General features: G+C 56.8%; 1 protein-coding gene across 1 annotated transcript in view; it reads right to left on the bottom strand.

The window, feature by feature from the left end:
* FER1L5 (fer-1 like family member 5) overlaps positions 1 to 25,305 on the bottom strand; it is a 53,281-nt gene that overhangs the window by 990 nt on the left and 26,986 nt on the right. Inside the window, exons 20-50 of the mRNA XM_068967380.1 lie at positions 21,318 to 21,442; positions 20,123 to 20,223; positions 19,148 to 19,325; positions 18,914 to 19,069; positions 17,666 to 17,797; positions 16,288 to 16,451; positions 15,871 to 15,985; positions 13,470 to 13,572; positions 12,548 to 12,711; positions 12,256 to 12,429; positions 11,877 to 12,021; positions 11,672 to 11,749; positions 10,426 to 10,607; positions 9,648 to 9,836; positions 9,250 to 9,339; positions 7,870 to 8,016; positions 7,627 to 7,789; positions 7,493 to 7,518; positions 6,604 to 6,654; positions 6,379 to 6,483; positions 5,937 to 6,056; positions 5,229 to 5,390; positions 4,914 to 5,005; positions 4,153 to 4,323; positions 3,775 to 3,923; positions 3,236 to 3,375; positions 1,815 to 1,903; positions 1,480 to 1,575; positions 1,139 to 1,280; positions 579 to 678; positions 309 to 502 (exon numbers count right to left, since the gene is read on the bottom strand). Of these exons, the coding sequence (XP_068823481.1) occupies positions 309 to 502; positions 579 to 678; positions 1,139 to 1,280; positions 1,480 to 1,575; positions 1,815 to 1,903; positions 3,236 to 3,375; positions 3,775 to 3,923; positions 4,153 to 4,323; positions 4,914 to 5,005; positions 5,229 to 5,390; positions 5,937 to 6,056; positions 6,379 to 6,483; positions 6,604 to 6,654; positions 7,493 to 7,518; positions 7,627 to 7,789; positions 7,870 to 8,016; positions 9,250 to 9,339; positions 9,648 to 9,836; positions 10,426 to 10,607; positions 11,672 to 11,749; positions 11,877 to 12,021; positions 12,256 to 12,429; positions 12,548 to 12,711; positions 13,470 to 13,572; positions 15,871 to 15,985; positions 16,288 to 16,451; positions 17,666 to 17,797; positions 18,914 to 19,069; positions 19,148 to 19,325; positions 20,123 to 20,223; positions 21,318 to 21,442 (4,043 nt within the window). The remainder of the gene's footprint in view (positions 1 to 308; positions 503 to 578; positions 679 to 1,138; positions 1,281 to 1,479; positions 1,576 to 1,814; positions 1,904 to 3,235; positions 3,376 to 3,774; positions 3,924 to 4,152; positions 4,324 to 4,913; positions 5,006 to 5,228; positions 5,391 to 5,936; positions 6,057 to 6,378; positions 6,484 to 6,603; positions 6,655 to 7,492; positions 7,519 to 7,626; positions 7,790 to 7,869; positions 8,017 to 9,249; positions 9,340 to 9,647; positions 9,837 to 10,425; positions 10,608 to 11,671; positions 11,750 to 11,876; positions 12,022 to 12,255; positions 12,430 to 12,547; positions 12,712 to 13,469; positions 13,573 to 15,870; positions 15,986 to 16,287; positions 16,452 to 17,665; positions 17,798 to 18,913; positions 19,070 to 19,147; positions 19,326 to 20,122; positions 20,224 to 21,317; positions 21,443 to 25,305) is intronic.

Below are 25,305 nucleotides of genomic sequence, written 5' to 3' on the forward strand. Positions count from 1 at the left end.
GCTCAGGCCCCTAGAAGTCTGTTAGAGCCAGCTTATGTGGCATGGTGGGCTTCCCAGGTGGCTCAGAGGTAAAGAATTCACCCTCCAAGGCAGGAGACTTGGGTGCAACCCCTGGGTCGGGAAGATCCTCTGAAGAAGGAAATGGCAACCCTCTCCAGTATTCTTGCTGGGAAATCCCATGGACAGAGGAGCCTGGTGGGCTGTAGTCCATGGGGTCGCAAACAGCTGGACAGGACTTAGCGACCAAACAGTGTGGCTGAGCAGTCAGCCCTGTAACCCAGGCAACAGGCACCTGCCCCAGCTCCTACCGACAAGCGCCATTTGCCACCATCGAGAACCTGGCAAGGCCACCAGCCAGCCACATTCTTCATCTTAAAGAGAGACGAGTGCTTGTGCTGGAGGAAGTGGGGCCACTTGGGGTCAGCCTCCAGCATCCTCACAGAGCACAGCCTGGAGTGCGGGGCCGGGAGGGGCATGTCCGACAAGTCCAGCTCCAGGACCCCTGAACCCAGAGAAAGGTCGTCAGCGAGAAGGCACTTCCCTGCCCCGTGGCTGCGGGCCCTGCGCCAGGGTCTCACCTAGAAAGTCATCCGTGGAGATGATGTTGTTGTCCCAGACCTGGATGATGAGTTGGGCTGGGAACTTCGTCACCGTGGGGTCCAGGCTCCATATGTAGTCCTGGAGGGTGGCAGAGCGTGTGTTACCAGCCTGGCTCTTCTTGAGAGTTCACGGCCACTGAGCCGCTCACCACCCAGCAGCAATGGCACGGCCGTGGAGGAGGACGAGTGGCAGGAGGGTTTCTACCCAAGGCCACATTCCAAGTGTCTCCGTGCAACTCGCAGGCTCGGGGCGGGGTGTGGGGGGGTGGCGGGCGGGGGGAGGAGTGTGTCTCAGCCCCACCCCATCTCGGGCCTGTTGGCTGTGTGCTCGGTCCCTCAGTCGTGTCCCACTCTTTGCAACCCCATGCACTGCCCGCCAGGCTCCTCTGTCCATGAGATCCTCCAGGCAGGAATACTGGAGAGGTTTGCCATTTCCTCCTCCAGGGGATCTTCCCAACCCCAGGGATCGAACCTGTGTCTCCTGCATCAGCAGGAGGATTCCTTACCACTGTGCCACCAGGGAAGCCTGGGCGTGTTACCTTCTCGCTCAAGACACACGCGTGCTCTGCTGCCAGGTAGTCCAAGGCGAAGGTGAACCGCCAGTTGAAGATGCCCTCCCCCGTCACGGAGCGGTAGTGGATGTCCGTCTTCTGCATGTCCTTCTCCAGCCCGAACAGCCACCTGGGGCCAGAGTCCTCTCACCTGGGGTTCTTGGTTGATTGTCCCCACTCCCTGAGCTGGAGGGCCGCCCAGCACACCCCGAGACCGGGAGCACCCCCACTCCCTGAGCTGGAGGGCCGCCCAGCACACCCCAAGACCAGGAGCACCCCCAGGAATGACAGAACTAGGCACACCGGAGGCACCCTGTGCCCTCCCTCACCCTTTGACATAGATGTCGTTTATCCTGTCGTAACTTAAACTCTTTTCCTTCGGGTCCACGAGGGTGGTTTTCCAGATAACGCAGCGGAGCTCATACCTGCAGCCACGGTTGTCTGAAGCTTTGTGGAGGAATAGCTCCCCAACCGCAGCCTCAGCGAGGGAACAGGCCTGGGGGGCGCTGTGCTCCGTGCCCACCCAAGTCGGCCTGGGCTTGGGGGGGCCGCACGAGGCGGCGGCGCCCTCGAGCCCCAGCAGAGGGAAGTGTCACGTGACTCAGGGTTGGAGCCTGCTGGTGCCCCGCACACTGGCTGGGCCGTCCTGCCCGGTGTCACTCACCTTTTAGGTTTCCTGGGCCCAATGTTGACTGGGGGGCCGGGAGGCCCCAGCTTCTTGGGGAAGATGTCCACCCACATTTGCACCTTTCCCTAGAGTGGACAAGGATAAGCTGGGCTTGGCCACCCCCCCGCCCATGCCGCTACTCCCCACGCTCGGCGTGCTGGTCTGGCGGGGGTCCCCGTCCCAGGGTCTAGGCCTGCTGAGGCTGTGTTTCTAGCACTAAGCGTTGGGGGATCTGGGAGGTCAATGGACTTCAGACAGGAAGTCAGCGCACCATGCACCAGCTTCCACTGTCTTTTTTTGGTGGGGAGAACACGCTGGTGGCGTGTGATGGCTGTGAAGCTGGGGGCTGTGGTGCCAGGGCATCACATGTCACTGGGGTCTGGAGGGGGGTGCCATTTAACGGGCCCTGCCTGACAGCCTCTCTGCACAGGGCTACGAATGGGACGGGGGCTGTGTTGATTAACCACCTAGTGGCCCTGAATAAGGGTAAGCTCAGTGATCTCCAGGTCATTTCATGTTATGGAACCACATCCTAAGGATGTCAAGCTTTCACCACGCACAGAGGTCTAGGCAAGAAGGGATAGAACCAGTGAGGAAAGGGGAGAGAAGAAAGCAAGAAAGTAGAGTCACCAATACTTCGGCCACCTGATGTGAAGCGCCGACTCATTGGAAAAGACCCTAATGCTGGGAAAGATTGAGGGCAGGAGGAGAAGGGGGCAACAGAGGGTGAGATGATTATACAGCATCACTGAGTCAATGGACGTGAGCTGGAGCAAACTCCGAAAGATGGTGAAAGACAGGGAAGCTTGGCGTGCTGCACTCCATGGGGTCACAGAGTCGGACATGACTTGGCAACTGGACAACAGCAACAAAAAGAGCTACCAGCGGTGAGAGTCCTTCAAACCACGTGACCTAGTTTTATTCTTCTGAAACCGGCCCCACTGAATGAGAAGACAAGTCCAGTGAGGGTGGTTTTAAAAAGCGATCAGCAGAGAAGTTTGTTACGCAGAACGTGCTGTCAGGTTGAGAGATGGGGAGAATGAGCTGAGCCGTTCTGGTGGCTGGAGGATGGGGGATCACTGGGGTGCCTGTGGGGATTTTTATTCCTTTTGTTTGGGGTTCCTTGCTGTGCAGAAAACATAGCCTGCATTTCACAGCCAAGTCAGGGTTATGATGTCTGACCCTGGCGGGTGGGGCCCCCAAATGCTTCCACAGCAGACACAGGGCCTCGGTTTTTCATCAGCAACTTTTCCAGCTCTGACTCTCCACTCTGCGTGACATCGCTGCAGCTTCTTATTAACACACCCAGAACACATTCGTCATCTTTGCAGTCACACCTGTGCATGCCTGGCCTTTCCTGCCCCTCTCATCCCAGATGGTGGGCCTTCCCCACCTCCCGCTCCCCTCAAGTCTCATACCTGGTCGATGCCTGGCTGGCTGTCGCTGTACAGAGTGCGGGTCTCCACATGCTCGGGTACCAGCCCCTGGGTGTGCAGGAGGTACAGAGCCAGGCGCTCTTTCTTAGATCCCAGGAAGCGTGCTCTAGGGGGCTTGAGTTCTATATTGGAGGAGGTATCAGGAAGTCAGGGGCCTTCCCATGCCCCATGTGGGCCCCGCCTTCACCCTCAGCCTGGGAGGCGGACTTGGTTATCCATTACAGGAGGGTAGGGGACCCTCCTGCCAATGCAGGTAGACAGGTGTGGGTTCAATCCCTGGGTTGGGAAGATCCCCTGGAACAGGAAATGGCAACCAACTCCATGCCTGGAGAACCCCATGGACAGAGGAGCCTGGAGGGCTGCAGTCCATAGGTCACACAGTCAGACACAACTGAAGCGACTTGGCATGTGTGCAGGGGACAGGGTGGGGGGCAATGCCCTCTGGCAACGCCTCCATGCTGAGCACCACTGGAGGCAGAGGCCTGGCCCTGCGCTTGCTGGCAGGTGTGTACGCTTCTCACCAAAGCTTTGCAGTTCGAATTTTTTCCCGTTGTAATAAACAGAGTCACCCTCAGGGCTGAAGAGAGGCGGCGGTAGTCCCTTTCGCTTGGCATGGTGCTCCAAGAGCAAGCTTGGGGGCATCTGATCCCGCCACCTGAAGGGCCCTGACCTGTGGGGAGACCCGAGTCCTGGAGAAGCCCTTGCTACCCGCTGCAGGCTGACCGGTGCTGGGAGTGGGCATGCAGATGGGTTTGGGCCCCGGCGCCCCGGCTCGGGATGCAGGTGTCTTCAAGGGGAGCTGTGGGTTCCCTCCTCCACCCTCACCTGCTCCCTTGCCCACCACCCACCACCCCTCCACCCCTCCACCCCTCCACCCCTCCCACAACTCAGGTCCTCACTGGCAATAGGATTTGGAGAGCCCACAACGAGCTCCAAAGCCAGACAGGAGTCGGTCCTCCAGGTCAATGACTGTGGTTCCAATCATATCATCAGGTGAGAATAGGTCGAAGTCATAGAGCTGGATCTCTAGGTCTTTCTCCAGGGGGATGGTGCAGCTCAGTTCAAACATCCTAGGGGAAGGGTGTTGGAGATACAGAGACGGAGGACCGTGTGATCCACCTGCCTCCGTTTCTCCAGCATCCTGGCCCCGTGTGCCTATGCGCCCCTCTATTTGGTCCCAGTGAATATAGAGAGCAGAGCCTGGCATGACTGTCCTCTGCCAATAACCAGCCCCCAGTCCTGGTGGGAGCAACTTTTTTTTTTTTTTTTTTGGCTGCTCTGGGTCTTAGTTGTGGCACGCAGGATCTTTAGTTGTGGTGTGAGAACTCTTAGTTGCAGCACGTGGGGTCTAGTTCCCTGAGCAGGGTCAAACCTAGGCCCACTGCATTGGGAGTGCAGAGTCTTAGCCACCGGACCACCAGGGAAGTGCTGGGAGTAATTTTTGATAGGCCTGGGGTGCAGGACTCTGAGCTCCCTTCCAGGGCAGCGTGTTAAGGAGGGAGGGGAGAGCTGGGCTGCCCATTGGTGCTGGTGCTTTGTCCATCCGTTGAACACGGTGCTAGGAACGCAGAAGCCAGAAGAATTCTCTGCCTCCAGGACTGCTCCTGACCCACGAGGGATGAGAACAGGGGTGTGGGACCCAGCGCACTGGGCAGCTCACACGCCAAAGATGGGGTCCAGAGTGTTGGGCTGGTACTTGTCCCGGTTGCCAAGCATCGTCTGTCCCAGTTTCAGGATCACGTAAGGGTCACACTGGGGTTCAGAGAGAAGGGAGGGGAGGACAGGAAAGAGGAATCAGCCCGGCTTGGTGAGGGAGCGCAGGAGTGGGTCAGAGAGGAGCCCCTTGTACAGAGGAGGCCTTTGGGAAGTCGGCAGTCTCGGCGTCAGCCTGAGGGAGCCCCGAGATGCTGAAGTGCAGAGTGAGGTGTAGGGGTGGGCAGGCGGGGAGGCCCCGCGGCTCGGGGGTGCTGGTTACCAGGCCGTTGAGGTCTTGGGGCTGCAGGTGGAAGGCTCGCACCATGTACACCCGCACCAGGCACTGCTGGGGGAAGTCCTCTTTCTTAGGCCAAAGCGGGAACTGGCGAGGGGGCTTGGGAGCTTCCGGATTCTCAGGAAAGGGGTAGACGCGGAACTGGCCCTGTGCGTGTGTCAGGGAGGGAAGGTCTTGGCCGCCAGCCTGGCAAAAGCAGCCTGGCTGTGTAACTCCCTCCAGGAGGGGCCCCGGGTCCCAGGTCAGAGAAGAGTGGATTGTGTTGAGAATAGCAGGACCTGAAACCCACAAGGACCGGTGGGGGCAAGTGCTGCAGAGATGCTCAGCCAGGACCACGATGTTTAGGAGGGCTGATCAGGAAGGGCATTCAGAGGGGTGTTAACGCAGGAACTGAGCTCCCGGTTTCTGCTGAAGGGAGCTCTGTTTCCACCCCCATCCACCCCTCCAGGTCCACACTTCTTTTCAAAAGCTTGAGCCTGAGCGGGGATTGAAAAGCCCTAGTCCTTCTTGCATCAGGGGAGGCAACCCTGAGTCCTTGCAGAGGTCAGTCTCTGCCCCCCACTCCCAAGACTGTCAAGCCCTCCATGCCCGTCCTCACAATGAAAATATAGGACCAGGGCTCCTATCAGAGTCTTCCCCCGGGCGGAAGGGGCCCAGGGTGATGGGTGCAGACACGCAGGGCGGGACACACACCTTGAACTCCCCTACCACAGGGCTGTCCAGCCTGGGCCGTTCCTGGTAGAGTTTGAAGGTCTGGCAGAAGTCCTGCAGGCCTTGGAAGGCTGGCACAGCCTCCAGCTCACAGTCATACACCTGTGGGAGGGCACGGAGGACCCCGCTGGTGGGGGCAGCTGGCCAGGGCCCGGCCAGAGGGGACCATTCCTAGGATGGGGCGGGTGGAGGGACCCCTGGGGTCAGCACAGCTGCTGCCAGTGGGAGCGCTGGTTCCTGAAAGAGTGTGGCCAGGGGTCGTGTGGTCCAGAGTCTTGTGAAAATGGTGCGGGAACACCGCTTGCTGCCCCTCTCCCCGTCTCCACCAGCCTGGCCGTTCCCTGAGGCCTCGGTACCCGTGTGCTGGCCTCCCCCCGGACTCTCCCCATCCCTCAGCGGTCCTCGCTCTCAGGGGCCTGCGAACCTTCAGGGTGTGATAGTCTTTGTACTTGTACTTCAAGGTCTGGGGAGCGTCTCCCGTGGCCCAGAACAGCTTGCTCCACCAGTCTACTTCCTGGTCATATTCGTCCTGGCAGGGAGAGGGGGCATTTTGGCCCCTGGGGAAGGGGCACGGTGGCTTCCTCTGCCCCCACCCCTCCCTGAGCTGCCCAGGGTTGTTGCTTATTCCCCGAGGCTGAGCCTCCATCACCTCAGCTTTGCTGGACTTGAACCAGAACTTCTCACAGAGGTAACCTAGGAGCTGAAAAATGGCTGCACATGAGCAGGGCAAGGCCCAGCTGCCCATCACCTCCCACTGCCCAGGGGAGAATGGGCTCGAGGTCACGGCTCCCTTCCCATTCACAGAGGCCTCTTCATTCAGGGGTCCTCAGACATAGGATGGGGGCCGAGAAGGAGGGGAAGGTTTGTTCTAGGTTCCTGTTGCCCGCAGCCCAGATTGGACTCCGGAAGGCTCAGAAGTGGGCCTTAAGCCCCACCCCAGGCGCCTGGATCCGAGTCTGCATTTGTTCAGGATGTCCCAAGGATTCCTGTGCATTCAAAGTCAACAGGTGCTGCTCCAGGGCAGCAGTTCTGAAGTTCGGAAACTCTGGAGTCACTTGGGGTGGGGTGAGGGATGAAAGCGTTCGTCACTCAGTCGTGTCCTACTCTTTGTGACCCCATGGACTGTAGCCCGCCAGGCTCCTCTGTCCGTGGAATTCTCCAGGCAAGAATACTGGAGTGAGTAGCCATTCCAGGGGATCTTCTCCAGGGGATCTTTCCCACCCAGGGATCAAACCCAGATCTCCTACATGGCAGGATTTTTAACCATCTGAACCACCACGGAAGCCCTTGGAAAAAAAGAAAGAGATTATGCCACCTGGGTCCTACCCCCAGCAATTGGTTGGTAGTCTGGCCATCTGGGCTTTTTAAAATTCTCGAGCAATTCTAATGTGCAGCCCAGGTTGAGAATCGCTGTCCTTGAGTTTCCTCAAGTAGGCCTCACCCAGGAGGCACAGACATCAGAGCTCTGTGTAATCCACCCCCCTCAGGCACAAGGGCCATTTCCTGAAATGGCACAGGGCCTCCGGCCCTTCACTCACCTCCTGGTACTTTTTCACCGACAGCGCTGCGTGGAGAAAGCGCAGTCGTGAGTCTCGGGAGAGGGGATGAGGGGGAGGAGGAGGGGCACCCCCGTGGGTGAGGCCGGGGGAGGGGCAGGGAGAGAGGGTCATACTTGGGGGCCGCGGAGGCACGTAGTCCTCGGCCCAGGGGTCACAGAAGTAGGGCTGCAGAGAGTGAACGTTGGCCTGACCCACCACGGTCTCCTGGCCGAAGTCCTGATTGTCCACCACCTTCAGCACCAGGGGCAGCGCAAAGGTCTCCTCCGTAGGCATGTACTGCAGCCCCCGGACAGGCCAGGGCGTGAGGCTCCCCACGCGCCGGGCACTGTCCCAGCCCTCGACCAGGGCGTCCTTACCAGCGTGAGGAGGAGGGCGGACTGGGCGAAGTTGGGGTTGGTCTGGAAGTCCCTGATGGGCTCCGTCTGCAGGCACTCCTCCCAGCATTCCACCAGGAGCCGGGGCGAGCGCGCCTGCTTCATGTTGCGAAGGCCCCAGACCAGCATCTGGAGGGATGGAGAGCAGGTGGGGATGGGCACAGGCGGCGCCTCTGTGTCAGGGGCCCGGCCTGGCTGGGGGCCTGCAGGGCCAGGGCACGAGGCTGGGTGCTGGAGAGTCTGACAGCGCACCCGGGCCCCCTCTCCTGTGGGGAGGAGCGCTGGCGCCCAGGCCCGGCACTGTCCTCTCTCCTCCTTCCTCCCTTGCTGCCTGTCTGGCCTCTAATCATTTCTCTGGGGGGTGAGTTCCTGACGCTGGCTGCCTCCCAGGCTTACAGCAGCTGGTGTGGCCCCCAGGCTCCTAGGCATGGCTGTGCCCTCTAGCTCATGGCTGACTTGGGCCCCACAGAACCCCGGGGCCAGTCAGCGGGATAGTGCCCTGAGAACTCGCTCTCAGTGGACCCACACAGGGCACCCCACGAGCGGTCCACACCCTCCTCACAGAGCTGCCTCGGGGCAGTGTGGGACCAGCCACCGGGCCTGACCTGGGCTGCAGTGCTGGGAAGACCTGGCCATCGTCCACTCTTGGCCGGGTCTGCGGCAGGCACGTGGGTTCTGACATGGGGCCTTCCCTGCTACTCTCAGAAGAGGTGAGAAACGTCCTGGCATTTGGAGTCCGGCAGGGCCGGGCCTAAGCTCTGCTGCTGCCACTGAGCCCCTGCATCGCTGTGAGTGGCTGTGTTGTTTCTCAGAGCCTGAATTTCCTTCTTTGGAAGGCGGTAGTCCCTAATTTTTGCTCAGGGGCCACGTGAGGCTCACACACAGTAGGTAATGAATGCTGAAGCCCTTGGTCTACGACCCGCTGGGTGCCAAGCCACTCAGTCACGTCCGACTCTTTGCAGCCCCCCGGACGGTAGCCCACCAGGCTCCTCTGTCCGTGAGATTCTCCAGGCCAGAATACTGGCGTGGGTTGCCCTTTCCTTCTCCAGAGGATCTTCCCCACCCGGGGATGAACCCGTGTCTCTTACGTCTCCCGTATTAGCCGGCGGGTTCTTTACCACTAGCGCTCCCTCACGATATTTTGCTGCTGCAGAGATTTGCATTAAAATACTCAGAGCTTCTGCCCTTCACGTCTCTCCTGTCTCCCTGTGTCTCTCACAGGGTATCTTCGCGGGGTCCAAGCTTTGGATCAGGTCGGCAGAAGGCACAGGGGGGTCAGCAGAGAGAGCTCCGCGACGCTCAGCTGCTCTGGGGACAGCTTGTGCCCCGCCCGCCCGCCTGCCCCACTCCACACTTGATCACCTCAATAGCCATTTTCCGGAGCGTGGGCTGGATGCTCTTGGGGAGGATGTAGATGCCGTTCTTCCAGGGCACACTTAACATGGGCAGCTGCTGTCTGAGGCTCTGAAGGGATGAGGCAGGGGAGCAGGGACCATGAGGCCCCACTGGTCTGGTCCTATCGTGCCCCTCCCCGACTCAAGCAGGACCCTGAGAGCGCTCAGCTGAGGCGGCCCTGGAGCCCTTTGGGCAGAAGCTAGTGGCAGAGTCATGGAGAGGCTGGGCAGGTCGGCACCACCCAGCCCAGTGGTGTCTAAGCCAGGGCCCCCCAGGGCTTTCTTGAGGGACTGGGCTTGGGAGCTGCCAGTTGTGGGACCCCATGGCAGAGGAGTGGGGCAGGGTGGGGGCTCTGAGCACCCCACCTCCCAGCTGGTCCCCTCTCCTAGCACCTCAGTCTCAAGGATCAGCTCACAGGACGCCAAGATTTCGCCCTCTTCGTCCTCCAGCCCTTTTACAAGGGGGTGCCACCTCATGGGGGGCAGGATCCGGTCTTGGGCGTCCAGCCAGACCACGGGGTGCCACATGCTCCGTCCCCACAGTGTCTCATTGCCCTGGAGGGAAGGGGGAAGTCACAGAACCTGGGGGCCAGGCTGGCAGCATTCCGGCTCCTCCCGGGATTCTGATGACGCCAGGGTCAGGGCTGACATTTACGTTCTCAGGAAGTGCTCCGCGAATCAGCCTCACTGAGCACTTTCTGAATATTCTCCTCTACAGGAATGCCTCCTCGCAGGAATTCCCCGGTGGCCCTGTGGATAGGACTCCTCACTCCCACTGCAAGGGGCACGAATTCCATCCCTGGCCAGAGCACCAAGATCCCTTCATGCCACGTGCATTCATACACGCTGGCGCTCAGTCGTGTCCGACTCTTTCAACCCCACGGACTGCAGCCCTCCAGGCTCCTCTGTCCATGGGATTCTCCAGGCAAGAAGACTGGAGTGCCTTGCCACGCCTTCCTCCTCCAGGGGATCTTCCCCACCCAGGGATCGAACCAGTATCTCTTATGTCTCCTGCACTGGCAGGCGGGTTCTTTACCACTAGCCACACCTGGGAAGCCCCAATCATGCTGCACAACGAAGTAAATAGAATAAGATGAGTAAAATACAGTCTCCTCAGAGCTCTGCCCAGCCCAGCCCACCTCACCTGGGGGTCCCGCTGCCACAGTTCCAACACCACGCATGGCGGGCTGTCTCTGGTGTCCTGAGGGCTCTCGTATAAAAGGAGGTGCTGAAAGATGAGCGTCTGGGCCCATGTGGGGGCTGCAGAGCTCTTCAGGGTTTGGGTGCACTGGCTGTGGTTCAAGAAGACCAGCCTGATGAAGGGCCCTGGGGGCGGAAGTTGAGGAGGTGGTGCCTTGGAGCTACTGAGTGAAGCCCTCCTCTCTTCCAGCCACTGGCACCATCGGACCCAGAGCCCAGGGAGGCTCGGGCCCGCCAGCCGCAGCCATTCCAGCTCCCTCAGAAGGCCACCTCAGCGTTAGGTGCAGAGCCCGTGGGCTGATAGCCAGAGGCCACTTTAAACTGTCATGGCTTCCAGGCGTCACAGACTTGGAGCGCCCAGTGGCTTCTCTGGAGGGGTTCTGGGGGCCAGGCTACATGTACGTGGCTGCTCTTCCTCATTTCAGCAAGTGGCCTTGGCATCAGGGGACATCACAAGGCCCTTTGGAAGAGGGTGGTGGTGGTTTAGCTGCTCAGTGGTGTCTGACTCTGTGACCCCATGGACTATGTAGCCCGCCAGGCTCCTATGTCCATGGGATTCTCTAGGCAGGAATACTGGAGTGGGTAGCCATTTCCTCCTCCAGGAGATCTTCCCCAGCCCGGGATCAAACCTGCGTCTCTTGAATCTTCTGCACTCCAGGTGAATTTTTTTTACTGCTGAGCTACCAGGGAAGCCCTCTCGATGTTCCCAACGGACACAGCTCCCAGCGGGCACCCACTGCCCCGGCTAGACCCCGTTCAGCACTCTGGCCCCTGACAAAGAGGGCCACTGCCAGCCCAGGGCACCTGAAATCTCCATGTGGGGCTGGGAATTGCCAAATCTCATCCCCACCTGTCATCTGTCCCATGCAAGGGACAAGTGGGGCCCAAGCCTGTCGCCCTCTCTCTGGCCTGCGTGTCTCCCCCTCCCCCACCTTCTTCAAGGCCCAGCTAAGTGGTCTCCTCCGGGTGAAGCCTCCCCTTCTTGATCTCACGGTGTTGGGGACACACTGACAGACCACGCCCATCCTGTGTCCCCTCTTCTCGTGTCTTTTCCGCAAACCAGGGTCGTGAGCTGCTGGGGGCAGGGGTCTGCACGTTTGTCGCCCCCTTCCTTGCCATCCTTTGTACTGCTGAGGGGTCAAATGAGGGGGTCCCTGAGAGGCTGGCGGAGCAGGGGTGCCCTCGCCTACCCTGGAATGTCTGGACGCGGCTGGACATCAGGTTCCGGGCCTGGTAGATGTAGCAGAAGAGCTGGTAGCAGTGGGGCTCTGGTGGGGGAGAGGGGGGCCATGTCTGCACCTGCCTTCAGGCCCCCCACCCCCGGCCCCCTGCTCCCTGCCCTCGGGCACTGGGGGCCTCTGGGGCCGCCCAGGCAGACTCTCGCTGCACGCTCACTGTTGAAGACGCAGTAGATGAAGGGCAGGCTGGGCGTCTGGGTGATCCCTGGGGGCGCCCTCCGAGAACTCATGATTCTGTCCAGCCTCCGTGTGGACGACACCATGTCCACCTCCCTCCTCGCCTGCTCTTTCGTATCTGTGCTCTGTGCCCAGGACAGACTCCCTGAGGCGCTTGGGTGCCTTTCTTGTCACCTCCAGCCCAGGCCCAGGTACCCTTCTCCCCAGCCAAAGCCCAAGCATGTCCCCTCCACCACCCCACAGCGGTCACTGCATCTGACCACATGAGGCATCTCCGGCTGCCTGCCGCACCAGGTGTGCCCTGGCTCTAGAGGCAGGGTTGCGGGGGGGGTGGGACCCCTAGACCACTGGGGCTTTACCAAGGATCCCTCCAGGAGGAATATGGGTGCAATGCCCTTGACCTTGTTGGGGGCCAGCCTGCGGTGCCAGCAGCGGCGGCGGAAGCGGCTCTGGGGCTCAGGGTTCAGGTGGAACTTGGAGCCGAAGACACCGTACTCCCAGCCTGCCTCGTCCTCAGCCAGGCCGGGGTGGTGCTGCGGGGAGAGCAGAGGCACCCTCTCACCCGGCATGGGTGTGGGAGTGGGTGGGCCCCCTCTGTGGGCCCCTCTCCCACCCCGTGGTCCCAGCGGTCACTGTCTGGAGGCCCCTCACCAGCTGCAGGAAGGAGAGGGTCTCCTGTTCATGGCTCAGCCGCCCGTGGTCCCGGTAGCGCACTCGTGCCCAGCGCCGGCGCCGGCGTGAGTAGTAGGTCTTTTCCACCGAGTTCCAGACCTTGGGCAGCCCCGAGGGCGGGATGCCCACGCCATACTCCCAGCCTGCGGGGCCAGGACACGGCCCGTGGGTGCCCAGGCGCCACGGGCTCAGGGGCTTGGATGGGCCTGAGACACAGGACCTGGGAAGGGCAGGCCAAGGGGGCAGTGTGGTCCCTCAGGTCCAGGTCTGTCTGGCCACAGGGAAAGGTGTGGTCACCCAGCAACCCCCAGTGGCCCAAGCCCAGCAGCCCGTCTGGCAGATGAAGAAGGTGAGCTCGCAGATGTCCCGGGACCCACACCCATCACCCAGTTCATAAGTAGCAGAGCCTGCATCCGGAGCCCTGGTCTTCTGACTCCTAGCCCATTCATCTGTCCTTCCCTGGGGCCACTAGGGTGAACCAAGCTCTGGACTTGACCTCAGCTCATGTGCCCAGGAGGCATTCAGCACATGAGCTTCCCAGATGGAGGTAGTGGTAAAGAACTCGCCTGCCAATGCAGGTTAGGCAGAAGACACTCGAGTTCAATCCCTGTCCTGGGAAGATCCCCTGGAGGCATGGCAACCCACTGCAGAATTCTTGCCTGGAGAATCCCCACGGACAGAGGAGCCTGGCAGCCCATGGGGTTGCAAAGCGTCAGACACGACTGAAGTGGCTTAGCACACATGCACACACCTGTCCTAAAGCTGGGGCCCATGTCTGTGGCAAGTAGGGAGGCCCCACTCTCTGGAGGCTGGGGACCCCAGGGACACAGGCCCACTCCACCCAAGAGCTTGGCGGTTTTCAACTCCAGACCCTTCCGCCCTCAGCATCCAGAGGACTGACCCTCGTTGTCCACTGCATGGTTCAGCTCCACAGCCCAGGTTTGCTTCACATGCCAGCCTTGAGGGCACTTCGCAATCTCCCGGGCCTCCACGGGCTCTCCATTCTGTGGGCAGACAGACAGGGCAGGCCTACGGCAGCCGTCGTGGCCTCCCACCCCAGGAACAGACAGTGCTTGTTACGTCTAGGGCCATCCGAGTGTTCACTTAATACGCTTTTATGGGTTTGCCTTTCTGAACTATACATGCATTTTTAAAAGGAAACTTTATATAAGCACTATCAGTTTTATATAAACTTTATAGAACCACTCAACACAAATAGGAAATAACCATATGTATGACTATGAAAGTAAAATAGCGTGACTGAATCTCAGGTGGATGCTGCTACCTGCCCACACTCAAGCCAGCTCTGCCCTTGTGCAGAGGAGACCAGCCTGTGAGACGCGAGTTAACCTCGCTGCCCAGTCAGGAGTACGTCAAGGCTGTATATTGTCACCCTGTTTATTTAACTTATATGCAGAGTACATCATGCAAAATACCAGGCTGGATGAAGCACAAGCTGGAATCAAGATTGCCGGGAGAAACAATAATCCCAGATATGTAGATGACACCATCCTTATGGCAGAAAGCACAAGAAGAACTAAAGAGCCTCTTGATGAAAGTGAAAGAAGAGAGTGAAAAAACTGGCTTAAAACTCAACATTCAGAAAACTAAGATCCAACAGATGGGGAAGCAATGGGAACAGTGACAGACTTTATTTACTTTATTTTTATCCAGATGACTGCAGCCATGAAATTAAACGACGCTTGCTCCCTGGAAGAAAAGTTATGACCAATCTAGAGAGCAGACTAAAAAGCAGAGACATTACTTTGCCAACAAAGGTCCATCTAGTCAAGGCTGTGGTTTTCCCAGTGGTCTTGTATGGATGTGAGGGTTGGATTATAAAGAAAGCTGAGCACTGAAGAATTGATGCTTTTGAACTGTGGTGTTGGAGAAGACTCTTGAGAGTCCCTTGGAATACAGGGAGATCCAACCAGTCCATCCTAAAGGAGATCAGTCCTGACTATTCGTTGGAAGGACTGACGCTGAAGCTGAAACTCCAATACTTTGGCCACCTAATGTGAAAGAACTGATTCCTTGGAAAAGACCCTGATGCTGGGAAAGATTGAAGGTGGAAGGAGGAGGGGATGACAGAGGATGAGATGGTTGGATGACATCACTGACTCAATGGACATGAGTTTGAGCAAGCTCCGGGAGTTGCTGACGGACAGGGAAGGCTGGCCTGCTGTAGCTCATGGGGTCGCAAAGAGTCGGACACAACTGAGCATCTGAACTGAACTGATCCAGTCAGCAGCCACCAGCCTCCATGTGTGTGTGCTCAGCTGTGCAGTTGTGTTGGACTCTTTGCAACCCTATATACCAAAACCCGCCAGGCTCCTCCGTCCGTGGGATTCTCCAGGCAAGAACTCTGGAGTGGGTTGCCATTTCCTCCTCCAAGGGATCTTCCGAACCCAGGGATTGAACTTGTGTCTCCTGCATTGACAGGTGGATTCTTTACCACCGAGCCACCTGAGAAGCCCACCAGCCTCCTGGGGCTCCTTCTATTTAAGTTCACTAAAATGAAACAAAAGTTGGGAATTCCCTCGTGGTCCAATGGTTAAAACTCTGAGTTTCTACTGCCGGAGGCCCAGGTTTGATCCTTGGCCACAGAACTAAGATTCCACAAGCTGTGCAGTGTGGCCAAATAGAAAAGAAACAAAATTTAAAGTTCAGTTCCTCACTCCCACAAGGGCCACATTTCAGGCACTCAATAGCCACATGTGGACAGTGGTGATACAGAACATTTCTATCATCACAGAAAGTTCTCTGGGACTCACAGTCTTAGAAAGTGAACTTATGGTTGCTAGGGGAGAAGGGATAGTTAGGGAGTTTGGCATGGACACGTACACACCGCTGAACTGAAAATGGATGATCAACAAGGACCTACTACTGGCTAGCACAGGGAAATCTGCTTAACATTATGTGCCAGCCTGGATGGGAGGGGAGTTTGGGGGGGAACAGATATATGTATGTGTATGGCTGAGTTACTTTGCTGTCCATCTGAAACTCACAACATTGTTAATTGGCTTTACTGCAATAAAAAATAAAAAGTTCAAAAAAAAAAGTTCTCTCAGGCAGTGTTGGTTTAGAGCAGCCCCAGAGTCTCCCATTCTGGGTTAAAGCACCGCCTTTGCACAGGGGACAGGGATACCCTGTCATTCTTCCCTCCCACTTGGGGCACCTCTTCCTGCCACCTTGGGATACAAACCCCATCAGGGTCCCACTGATCCAATGCTCCCAGCTTCCAAGAACCCGCCCCCCCCCCACCCCGGGAGCATGAATTGCCTCCCATACCCCCTGCTCACCACATCCGTGTTGGGGATGGCGGCAGGCACCCAGGCCCCCACGGCATCCCGGCGCTGGTTCTCATACACCTCCTCCAGCACCCAGCTCTTGTTGATGTCCGTGTCCAGGAGCAGCCTGGGAGGTGGCGAGACCCCAAGTTCCCAGCACACCTCCCTGAGCTTACGGACCCCTGGGGTCCTCCTTTGCTGGCCAAGCACGGCCACACCTGGCAGCAGCACCTGCTCTGGGCAAGGCTGGGCATAGGGGGCCTAGCGTGCAGGGAAGGGGGTGGGCAGGGCCCCGGGACCAGGCTCCAGTGGCTGTATGCCTGTCTCCCTGAGTTGGGGCCTACTACCCCTCCTGGGTGAGATGAAGTACCAGCGCCAAGGCTGCCTGTCCAGGGGCACGCAGGCTCCAGCCCCACGCCCCAGCCTCACCTCCTCTGAGGCTCCACTGTCCACGGACCGTCCCAGTGCCATCCATGGGGCTCTTTGAAATCTTCCTTGGGAAGGGCCTTGTGCCCCAAGACATCCGAGAAGTTGGGGCAGTGTTGCAGGAACTGTTGTCCCCACTGGCCCTTAAACTTGGCCTGGTTCTCGTACTGGGAGAGGGGAAAACGCCAGCGCCTACAGCCCCCTCCGCATACCCGGCACCCTCCCAAAGCCCCCTATTGCTGGGCTGTACGCGCCTCCTAGAAACATGAAGCCGGGCAAGAAAGGGCGTGGGACCTTGCCATGAATCAAGTGCTCATGCGCAGGCCCCTTTCAGCCACACTCTCCCATTTCACAGGCGATGAGGCTGAGGCTCAGAGGTCACCTCTACCCCAGGTGGCTCAGCTATGGAGGAGTGGAGTGGGGTGGATGCCTGCGTTAGAGCCTGCTGGTTGCCTGCCACGTGACCTGTCCTCCCCACGTCACTGGGGAACCCCGTCCTGCTCCACCACTGCCACTGGGTCTGGAGCTTTCTTCCACATTCCCCTGAGGGACACTGAGCCCCTGCACCCTGCACTCATCCTAACCCCCGTCTGTCTCGGCACCTCCAAGTCCTGCCATCTCTCCATCCACAGCATGCAACATAGGAACCATGAAAACAGGTTTTAACTCAGTTAAGTCTGAAGTGTTGGTTGCTCAGTCGTGTCTGACTCTGCGAGCCATGGTCTGTAGCCCGCCAACCTCCTCTGTCCATGGAACTCTCCAGGCGAGAATACTGGAGTGGGTAGCCTTCTGCAGGGGATCTTCCTGGCCCAGGGACCGAAGCCAGGTCTCCTACATTGCAGGCAGATTCTTTACCACTGAGCCACCTGGGAAGTCTGAAACTCAAAACTTATTTCCCCTCTACTCTCAGGACCTTCTCGTGAGCCACGTCCCCCCCTTTCTGATTGTAGAGCAAAACCTCTGGCCGGCTGCTCGCCCACCCCCCTGGGTTTACGGTTCTGAGGGAAGCTACCCCGTTTCCAGTTCCTCTGTTTCAGAACTGCCCCTCCCCAGCTGAGGTGGGTCGGGGTCCCAGGCTGTCATGTTAATGATGGACAAGGACCCGGCAAGCAGTCTGAGCCTTGTTCTCCTCATGTGCCCTGAACTAACTGGGAGAAATTCCGCGTAAGCCTCCATCCCTGTGAAAGTGACTGGTCCCAGGGGACCACTCAGTTGCCCTCCTGTTACCAAGGCCATGGCTTGTCAACAAGGGACTCCTTTAGTCACTTCCCTCTAGCTCCTTTTACGGTTCTCAGATTCTGCCAGCGAACTTTCCTCCACCTTCGGAGTTGGGCAGGCGCCACGCCACACCCCCACCAGCCCCCGCCGCACCCCCACTCACCGTCTCTGCATACACGACCACTTCGCCCTGGCGGAGCAGCTCCAGGTCCCTGCTGTCAGTCACGTTGCCCAGCCACATGCAGACCCGGAGCTGGCCGGGGAGGGTGTCCTTCTCTCCTTCTCCCTCTGGGTACTGAGCCAGAGGCAGGTCAGCAACCGCAGGAGTTCGGTCCCCCCCGGGGCCAGGGGCATGGGTTAGGGAGGGGCACACACACCTGCCCCTTCACCCCAAGCCCCGGGAGCAGGGGCTTCACACTGAGCTGGGTGATGGGCATAACAGAGGCAGGAGTGTGGAGTGCGGAGGGGCAGGGCCACTGGGGAACCTGGGAGTGCCCTAGGGAGTGGTGGTGCTGATGGCGACACTGACAGTGGCACTTGCTGTGTGATGTGCCAGGCGCTGTGCTGAGCATCATGTGTCACGTATGCTCAGTGCTCATACACCACTACAAAGTGGGCACCTTCATCACAGGCCCATTTCACAGAGGAGCAGACTGAGGCCAGACACGGCTGGCCCCAACTCACACAAGCCAGTGAGCCATAGAACCAGGATTCAAGTCTCAGTGTTCTTGTAAGATAAGAAGGACTCAGCTGGGCACCGTTGGGACGGAGCCTTCCGTGACGGCAGGAAGGGCAATGCGGAGCCAGGGAGTCTCTGAGAGGGAGGCAGGGTCTCCCACCTGCCTCGCCGGGGGCGGGAGGGGGAAGGCTGGAAGTTAGGACTGTCTTCAGGACTGGAGACTCGCGTTCAGTCAGCCTTATTTATGGATTGCATCTGATAGGAAGGGCTGGAGCCCAAACCTTAAAGGCATTAAATATGTAGAGCAAAACCTCTGGCCGGCTGCTCACCCACCCCCCCTGGGTTTGCGGTTCTGAGGGAAACTACCCCGTTTCCAGTTCCTCTGTTTCCATGGACTGCAGCACGCCAGGACTGTAGATAGCAGCCAATCATGGACCAGGGGAGAGTGGACAGGGACAGGACCAAGTGAGGCTTGAGGACGATGGAGGGTACAAACTTGAGGAACATTTGTGATGGGCATGGACTTGGCATCAGCTACTTGCCGATGGCCCCAGGCTCCCGCCTCCCTTTGTTTAAACCCCATTTCTCCTGGTAAAGGGCTTGGCAGAGAGGAAATGGGCATGCCCTCCAGAGGCTCATGGGGGCTCCCTGGGGTGGGGCTGGGGGGCTCAGGGCTTCTCCCTTGGGGTGTCCTGGGCCCTCTCCTCCCCTGAGGACCCCTGACCTCCCCACCTGCAGGAATAGGGTCTGTGTCTTCCCACAGAACCTGCCAGAGTGCTGGGCCCCGTCTGGGGAGAACAGGACGCTGTGGGCAGGCACCTGAGCGTAGGCCACCCGCTGCTCCCGGGACATCAGCCAGATCATCACGTCCGGGAGGTTCATCTGCGGCTGTGGGCGCGAGAGCGTCAGGCCCGCCTGAGGAGCCGGCACCAGGGCCTGCTCCCGGCCGGAGCGCCCAGCGCCTACCTCGGGGAGCACGGCGTTGAGGCGGTACAGCCAGCCCTCTGCGGTGGCCACCATGTCCCTGGGGGGCGCCTGCTTGGCCTTCTGGGCCAGTTCCTGCAGAAGGAGGCGGTGGAGCTTCCACCTGTTCTTGTCCAGGTCGGTGGCTTTGGGCTGACTGGTCATGCAGGGCAGCGGCCGCCTGTGGCCAGAACCGGGGGAGCGGGGGCTGGTCTCCGTCCCATCTCACCTGCTCACCACCCACCCAGCCTCAGTGTCCTCCCTGGACCGGAGAGCTTTCCCTACTGGTTGACCCAGCTGACTGGTCCTCTGAGACCAAGTTGGCCGGAACAGCTGGTCGACCTGGTGGACAGGCCTGCAGACACAGAGTGCAGGCCTGGTGAGTGGTAGGGAGCCCTGCCTGCCCTCCTCAGGAAGCACGCTCACTGTGGGTCTGGCCCTGGGTTCCCATACCTCCTGCTCTGGTCCCCCCAGCCCCCGCGGTGTGCCAGGCCCGTGCTCAGGACCTCCTCATGGACAGAGGTGTGAGCTGTGAGAGGAGGGCCAACCAAACCCAGGGAGGAGGTGATCTAAGTGGGCTGCAGGCCCAAGAGAAGCCTTACAAGGGCTCCTCCAGAACAGACAGAAGCCTGGCGAGGGCCTTGTGGCGAGGAGTGATGGAGGAGAAGGTGTGGGCTGGGGTGTGCAGGGCTTGTCTGGACAATGGAGAGAAGCTTGGTTTGATAGGAGCATCAGGCGTGGAAGTAGAGGGGACAATGATGAGAGGAGAGACCTCTCCTCTCCTTTTTGTGGTCCCTGAATGGCAGAGAAGCAGCTCTGTCGTTTGGAGAGAGATCTGAGCTTGATTCCTGTGGAGGCAGGGGTGCGGAGGGAGGCGGGAGGGTAGCTGTTCTGCAGGCTCTGGTCTGCGCCCCAGGCCTTGTGTGGACTCGATCGAGCTCACCCCTAGCCCCAGGGGTGGGTGCCCCCTGCCCCTACTTGCAGTCTTCCACCAGCTCCCTCAGCAGTCTCTCCCACTGGGGAAGCAGAGCCGGGTCCCTCGGATTCCTCATGGACTTCAGGGTGTCCAGATTGGCCTTCTGCCCAGCAGGAGAGAAGCGGCGTGTGAGTGTGGGGCTCCCCTGGGACAGGCCGATTGGCCTAGGATGCTTTCAGCCAGGGCTTGGGGACCTTTGAGTTGGTGACGGACAGGGAAGCCTGGCGGGCTGAAGTCCATGGGGTCACAGAGAGTCGGACACGACTGAGTGACTGAACTGAACGGAGGGGTACCCTGGAGGTGTCCATATCCAAAGCTGTCACATACCACTGAAGGCTAGGATTCCCTCCCGACTACCCTACAGAAAAAATGGGTGGCAGGAAGAAGCCAGGATGTAGCATGACCATGGGTCACAGGGAAGGGGTCACAGGGTCTTGACCTCGGGCTTCCCTTCTGCTGGTGCGAGAAAGTCACATCTAAGGTGGGGGAGCCAGGGGGGCTCTGCTGCCTAAAACTGCTCAGTGGCTTCCCCCCTCAGATCACCTTTTGTGATCTGACCCTTCCCAGCTCCGCTGGTCTTATTTCCTCATCATCTCCATACCCCAGCCACCCATGAACTTCCTATCACTACGGCTTTGCCCAGTGTTCCTTTCTCTGCACCCCCACCACTGACCCCAGAAAGACTCTGTTTAAATGTCATCTTTTCCAACAGCTCCTCTGACTCTCCCCTCTTCATCTCACCCGTCCCACCTGAGTCTGTCTGCCCCTGTGGCTCTTAGCACCGGAATCTCCACTGCAGCCCTGCTGCTCTGTGCCCTAACTATTGCATGTCCGACTTCCCTGCTGGTGAAGACTGTGTCTCTGCATCTTCGTGTCTTTGGTGCTTCTGTCTGGCACCTCAGCTGGCGTGGAATGCATGAGAGAGCGGAGTGACCGGATTCCTAAGGCTGTGGCTCATTTTCCCTAGTCTCCCATCAATGGCCTGGGTCCTGGGACTTCCCTGGTGGTCCAGTGGCTAAGACTCCATGCTCCCAAGGCAGGTGGCCCGGGTTCCATCCTTGATCAGGGAACTAGATCCCATACGCCGCAACTAAGAGTTCACATGCTACAACCAAAGACCCGGTGTAGACAAATTTAAAAACCAAAAAACCAGGGGTCCTCCCCTGGCCCCCTCACTCCCCTGCCCACACAACTCACCAGGCGATCCCGCGTGAATTGGAGGAGGTTGAGGCAGTTCATACGGAAGCTGACGTCCTCCCAAAAGGAGGTCACGGCCACGACGGGCTTGGTATTGTACCAGGGCACGTAATGGTAGATGTTCCCTGAAACACAGAGCCACGTGTGTGGGGAGGGGGTGTCTGAGGGACATCCCTCGCCGTGTCTGCTCTCAGAGGACCTTCCCTGGGCCATTCCATTCCTCTACAGGGTGATCTGCTAAAGCATCCCAACTGGACCCCTCCCACTGGAGGGTAGGCTGTGGGCCAGTTCAGGATGGATATGCTTTGATGAGCACAGTGGCCTAACGGGGCCCTCACGGTGCTCCATGTCACTTGGGCTCACAAAGTCCCCCAGTTCACAGGTGGGAAAACCCAAGCTAGTGATGGGAAGTGGTTTCCCTGTGATGGCTCAGCCAGGTGGTGTGATGCAGGCATTCAGTTCCAGAGCCTGTGCCCCTAACTCAGGTGAGATGCCAAGGCCCGGGTCTGCCTTGAGGTGGGGTCTTCCTTCTGGGTGTCAGGAGGCAGAGGAGGAGTGGGCCCTGGGTTCAGAGACCCAGAGTTTGGTTAGGGTGAGCAGACACCTGGCATAAAGGGCCTGCTGGTGCAGAGGAGTGGGGTGGAGGGGCAGGCACGGTCAACGGCCAGTGATGGGCCTGGGAGACTCGGTCCCCCGGCCATGATTCTTACTGAAACAAGGGCAGGGAAAGCTACATGAAACACATGGTATTCTTTTTCTGAAACATTTTGCTGAGTTGAAATAAAATCCATAGGAAACCGAAAATAAAGTCAAAGCAGAAAGTCTGTGAGGCAAGTGGAAGCAAAGTGGACATTTGTCCTCTGAGTTTGTGGAAAATCTTGGAGAATTGGCTGCTCTCTGTGACAACTGCCAGGGCCCAGAGGTCAGGAGAGACAGCCGAGCACCATCTGAGGTGGGCAGTCTAACAGGACACCCCTGTGAAATAGGTTGAATGGCGTCCCCTATGAAGCTATGTTGGGGATTTCCCTGTGGTCCAGTGGTTAAGAATCTGCCTTGCAATGCAGGGGACTTGGGTTTGATCCCTGGTGGGGGAACTAAGATCGCACATGACTCGGAGCAACTAGAGAGTCCGTGCACCACAAGAGACCCCACGTGTCTCGACAAAGACCCGACACAGCCAAATAAATAAATAACTTTTTAAATCCAGAAATTAAAAGAAAACGAAAGAAAGGGTAAAAAATAAAAAGTTAAAAACCAGACAAAACTAATTGTCAGTTAGGAGGACAGCAGCCCTTGGTGTGGGTGGGGGCTGGCAGGTTCAAGGGGCCCCTGGGATGTTGGGATTTTGTTTCATGGTCTGAATGCTTTTATGTGGCTATGTTTGCTTTGCAATAATTCATTGAGCTGAATACTTTGGCTTGTGTACTTTTCCATAGATGTGTTATGTTTGAATCAAAAGTCTATTCAAGAATTATAAAAAAGAAACAACACTGGGATCAAAAAGGACAAAATATATAAAATACTGTGTGTCAATGGTGGAAAACGCTATGGAGAAGGATGATGTGGAAGAGAGTGAGGGAGCTGCCGGAAGTTTTTTAATAGAATAGTTACCTACGGCTTTTCCTAAAAGATCTGGAAGAAATTACGCAGAATGCAGCCCAGAGAGATGAAAAATACAGAAGGAAGATTTACAAATGTGTGTAACAGCATGAGAAGTTCCACAGAGGATAGAGTAAATTTGAGAAGGAGCTAGAAGAGAGAAGGGTAAGAGGTCATTTTCAAAGGGAAAGCATCTTATAATTTTCCTGAATTGTTGGAAGGACGCCAGTTTCAGACCCTCGCACTGCGTGAATCACAGGAATGATGAATACAGAGATCTAGGACTGGGGCTCTCAATGGCAATTTCCTTCTGCTGCTCCTGGACAGCAGACAAAAGCAACAAGGAGAAGGGAAAGAACTCCATTTTCAGCAAAACAAGGAGGCAGATACAGTCTGCAGGCTCAAAATATACATAAGGGCTGCCAGAATCAGCTGTGAGTGCCTGCGGAGCTGTGAGGGTTGAAGGGTGACAGAAGTCACCTGGGGGTGGGGGGTGAATGGCAAGACAGACAGCGGGAGCCACGGCTGGATGGGGGCAGAGTGCAGCTAAGAAACACCCCCGGAACGAACCCAGGACTCAGACGAGGGTATGCGAGCTGGCAAAACTCAGAAAAGGAATAGAAGAGAAAACCAAAACATTACAGGAAGGAAGACGGCATGAAAGGAAGCCCAACAGGGGTTAGACTCAGCAGACACTCCAGTGGGGGGCAAAGAAATAAGAAAGGCAACCAGGGGACCTCCCTGGTGGCCCAGCGGTTAATACTCTGTGCTCCCGATGTCGGGGGCCCAGGATTCGACCCCTGATCAGGGAACTAGATCCCACATGCCACAATTAAACATTCAGCATACCTCAGTGAAGACTGAAAATCCCATATGCTGCAACTAAAACCCAGTGCAGCCAAATAAACAAAAGTAGACATTAAAAAAAAAAAAAAAGAAAAGAAAAATGACCAAAATAAGATAGAAATAAAGAGCCAAAAAGGATCAGGGAGAAAATGACAGATGCAGAAGAAAAAGACGGATGCAGAAGAAAGTAAGGAGAATAGCCCATAAATGGAGCCCAGTAGTAGAAACCCTGAACGATGGAACAGAGTACTTAAAAACATAGTTTAAGAAAACCCACCTGGAAAAAGGATAATCTTCTGAACAAATGATTGAAAAACTAAGTACTCATATGAAAATTATTGATAATTCAAAAGGAACCATAGGGACCTTCCCTGGAGGTCCAGTGCTTAAGACTCTGCAATTCCACTGCAGGAGTCAGAGTTCGATCCCTGATCAGGGAACTAAGATCCCATATGCTGTGCCAGGGCCAAAATAAGAACCATACAGCTCAATGTAAGAATGAAACCTGTAAAATTTTTAGAAAAAAAAGTAGAAAATCTTTATGACCTCGAATTGGGCAGAGTTCTTAGACATGACACCATGAAAGAAAAAAAAAAAAAAACTGGACTTCAGTCAGTTGAAAATGTTTGCTGTTCAAAAGATACCATTAAAAAAATGAAAAGAAAAGCCACAGACTATTTGCAAATCCTATATCTGATAAGTATTTGTATCCAGAACATACAAAGGACTCTTACAACTCAATAATAAGACAAACAACCCAATGGAAAAAATGGGCCAAGACTTGAATTAAACATATAAACAAAGAAGACACATGAATGGCTAAGAGCATATGAAAAGATGCTCAGTATCATTTGATGTTAAGGAAATTCAAATTAAAGCCACAGTAAGATACCTGGCCATACTAATAAATAAATAAACCGCAGAGAGGAAGAAAATATTAGCAGAACCTATCTGATAAAGGAATTGTATCCTTGTAAAAGAACTCCTGCAATGTAATAATATAAAAAGACAAAGGATGAAAGATAGGCAAAAACCTGAACAGCCCCTTCACTAAAGAAAGATATGTGAGCATGAAAAGATGCTCAGTATTATTAGTGATTAGAGAAATGGAAATTAAAATTAAAATGAAGGGGAATTCCCTGGCGCTCCAGTGGTTAGGATTTGGTGCTTTCACTGCAGGGGCCAAGTCCCGCCCCTGGTCAGAAAACTAAGATCCCACAAGCCACTTAGAGCGGCCAAAAAAACAAAAATTACGATTAGGTACAATTTCACACCCATCAGAATGTTTCAAATGGTAAAGGCTGACCACACCAAAAGTTGACAAGGACTTTGAACAAGGGAACATATTGCTGTGAGCATGTAAAATGCTACAACCACTTGGGGAAAATGTTAGGTATTTTAAAACCAATTCCACTGCTATTTACCTGAGAGAAGTGCAAGCTCATTTCCACCAAAAGACTTATACCAGAATGTTTACAGCAGCTTTACTCATAATACTCCAAAACTTGAATCAATCCAAATGTCCATAAACAGGGGAATGGAT

Source organism: Capricornis sumatraensis, chromosome 1 (assembly GCF_032405125.1).
Source record: "Capricornis sumatraensis isolate serow.1 chromosome 1, serow.2, whole genome shotgun sequence".
NCBI lineage: Eukaryota > Metazoa > Chordata > Mammalia > Artiodactyla > Bovidae > Capricornis > Capricornis sumatraensis.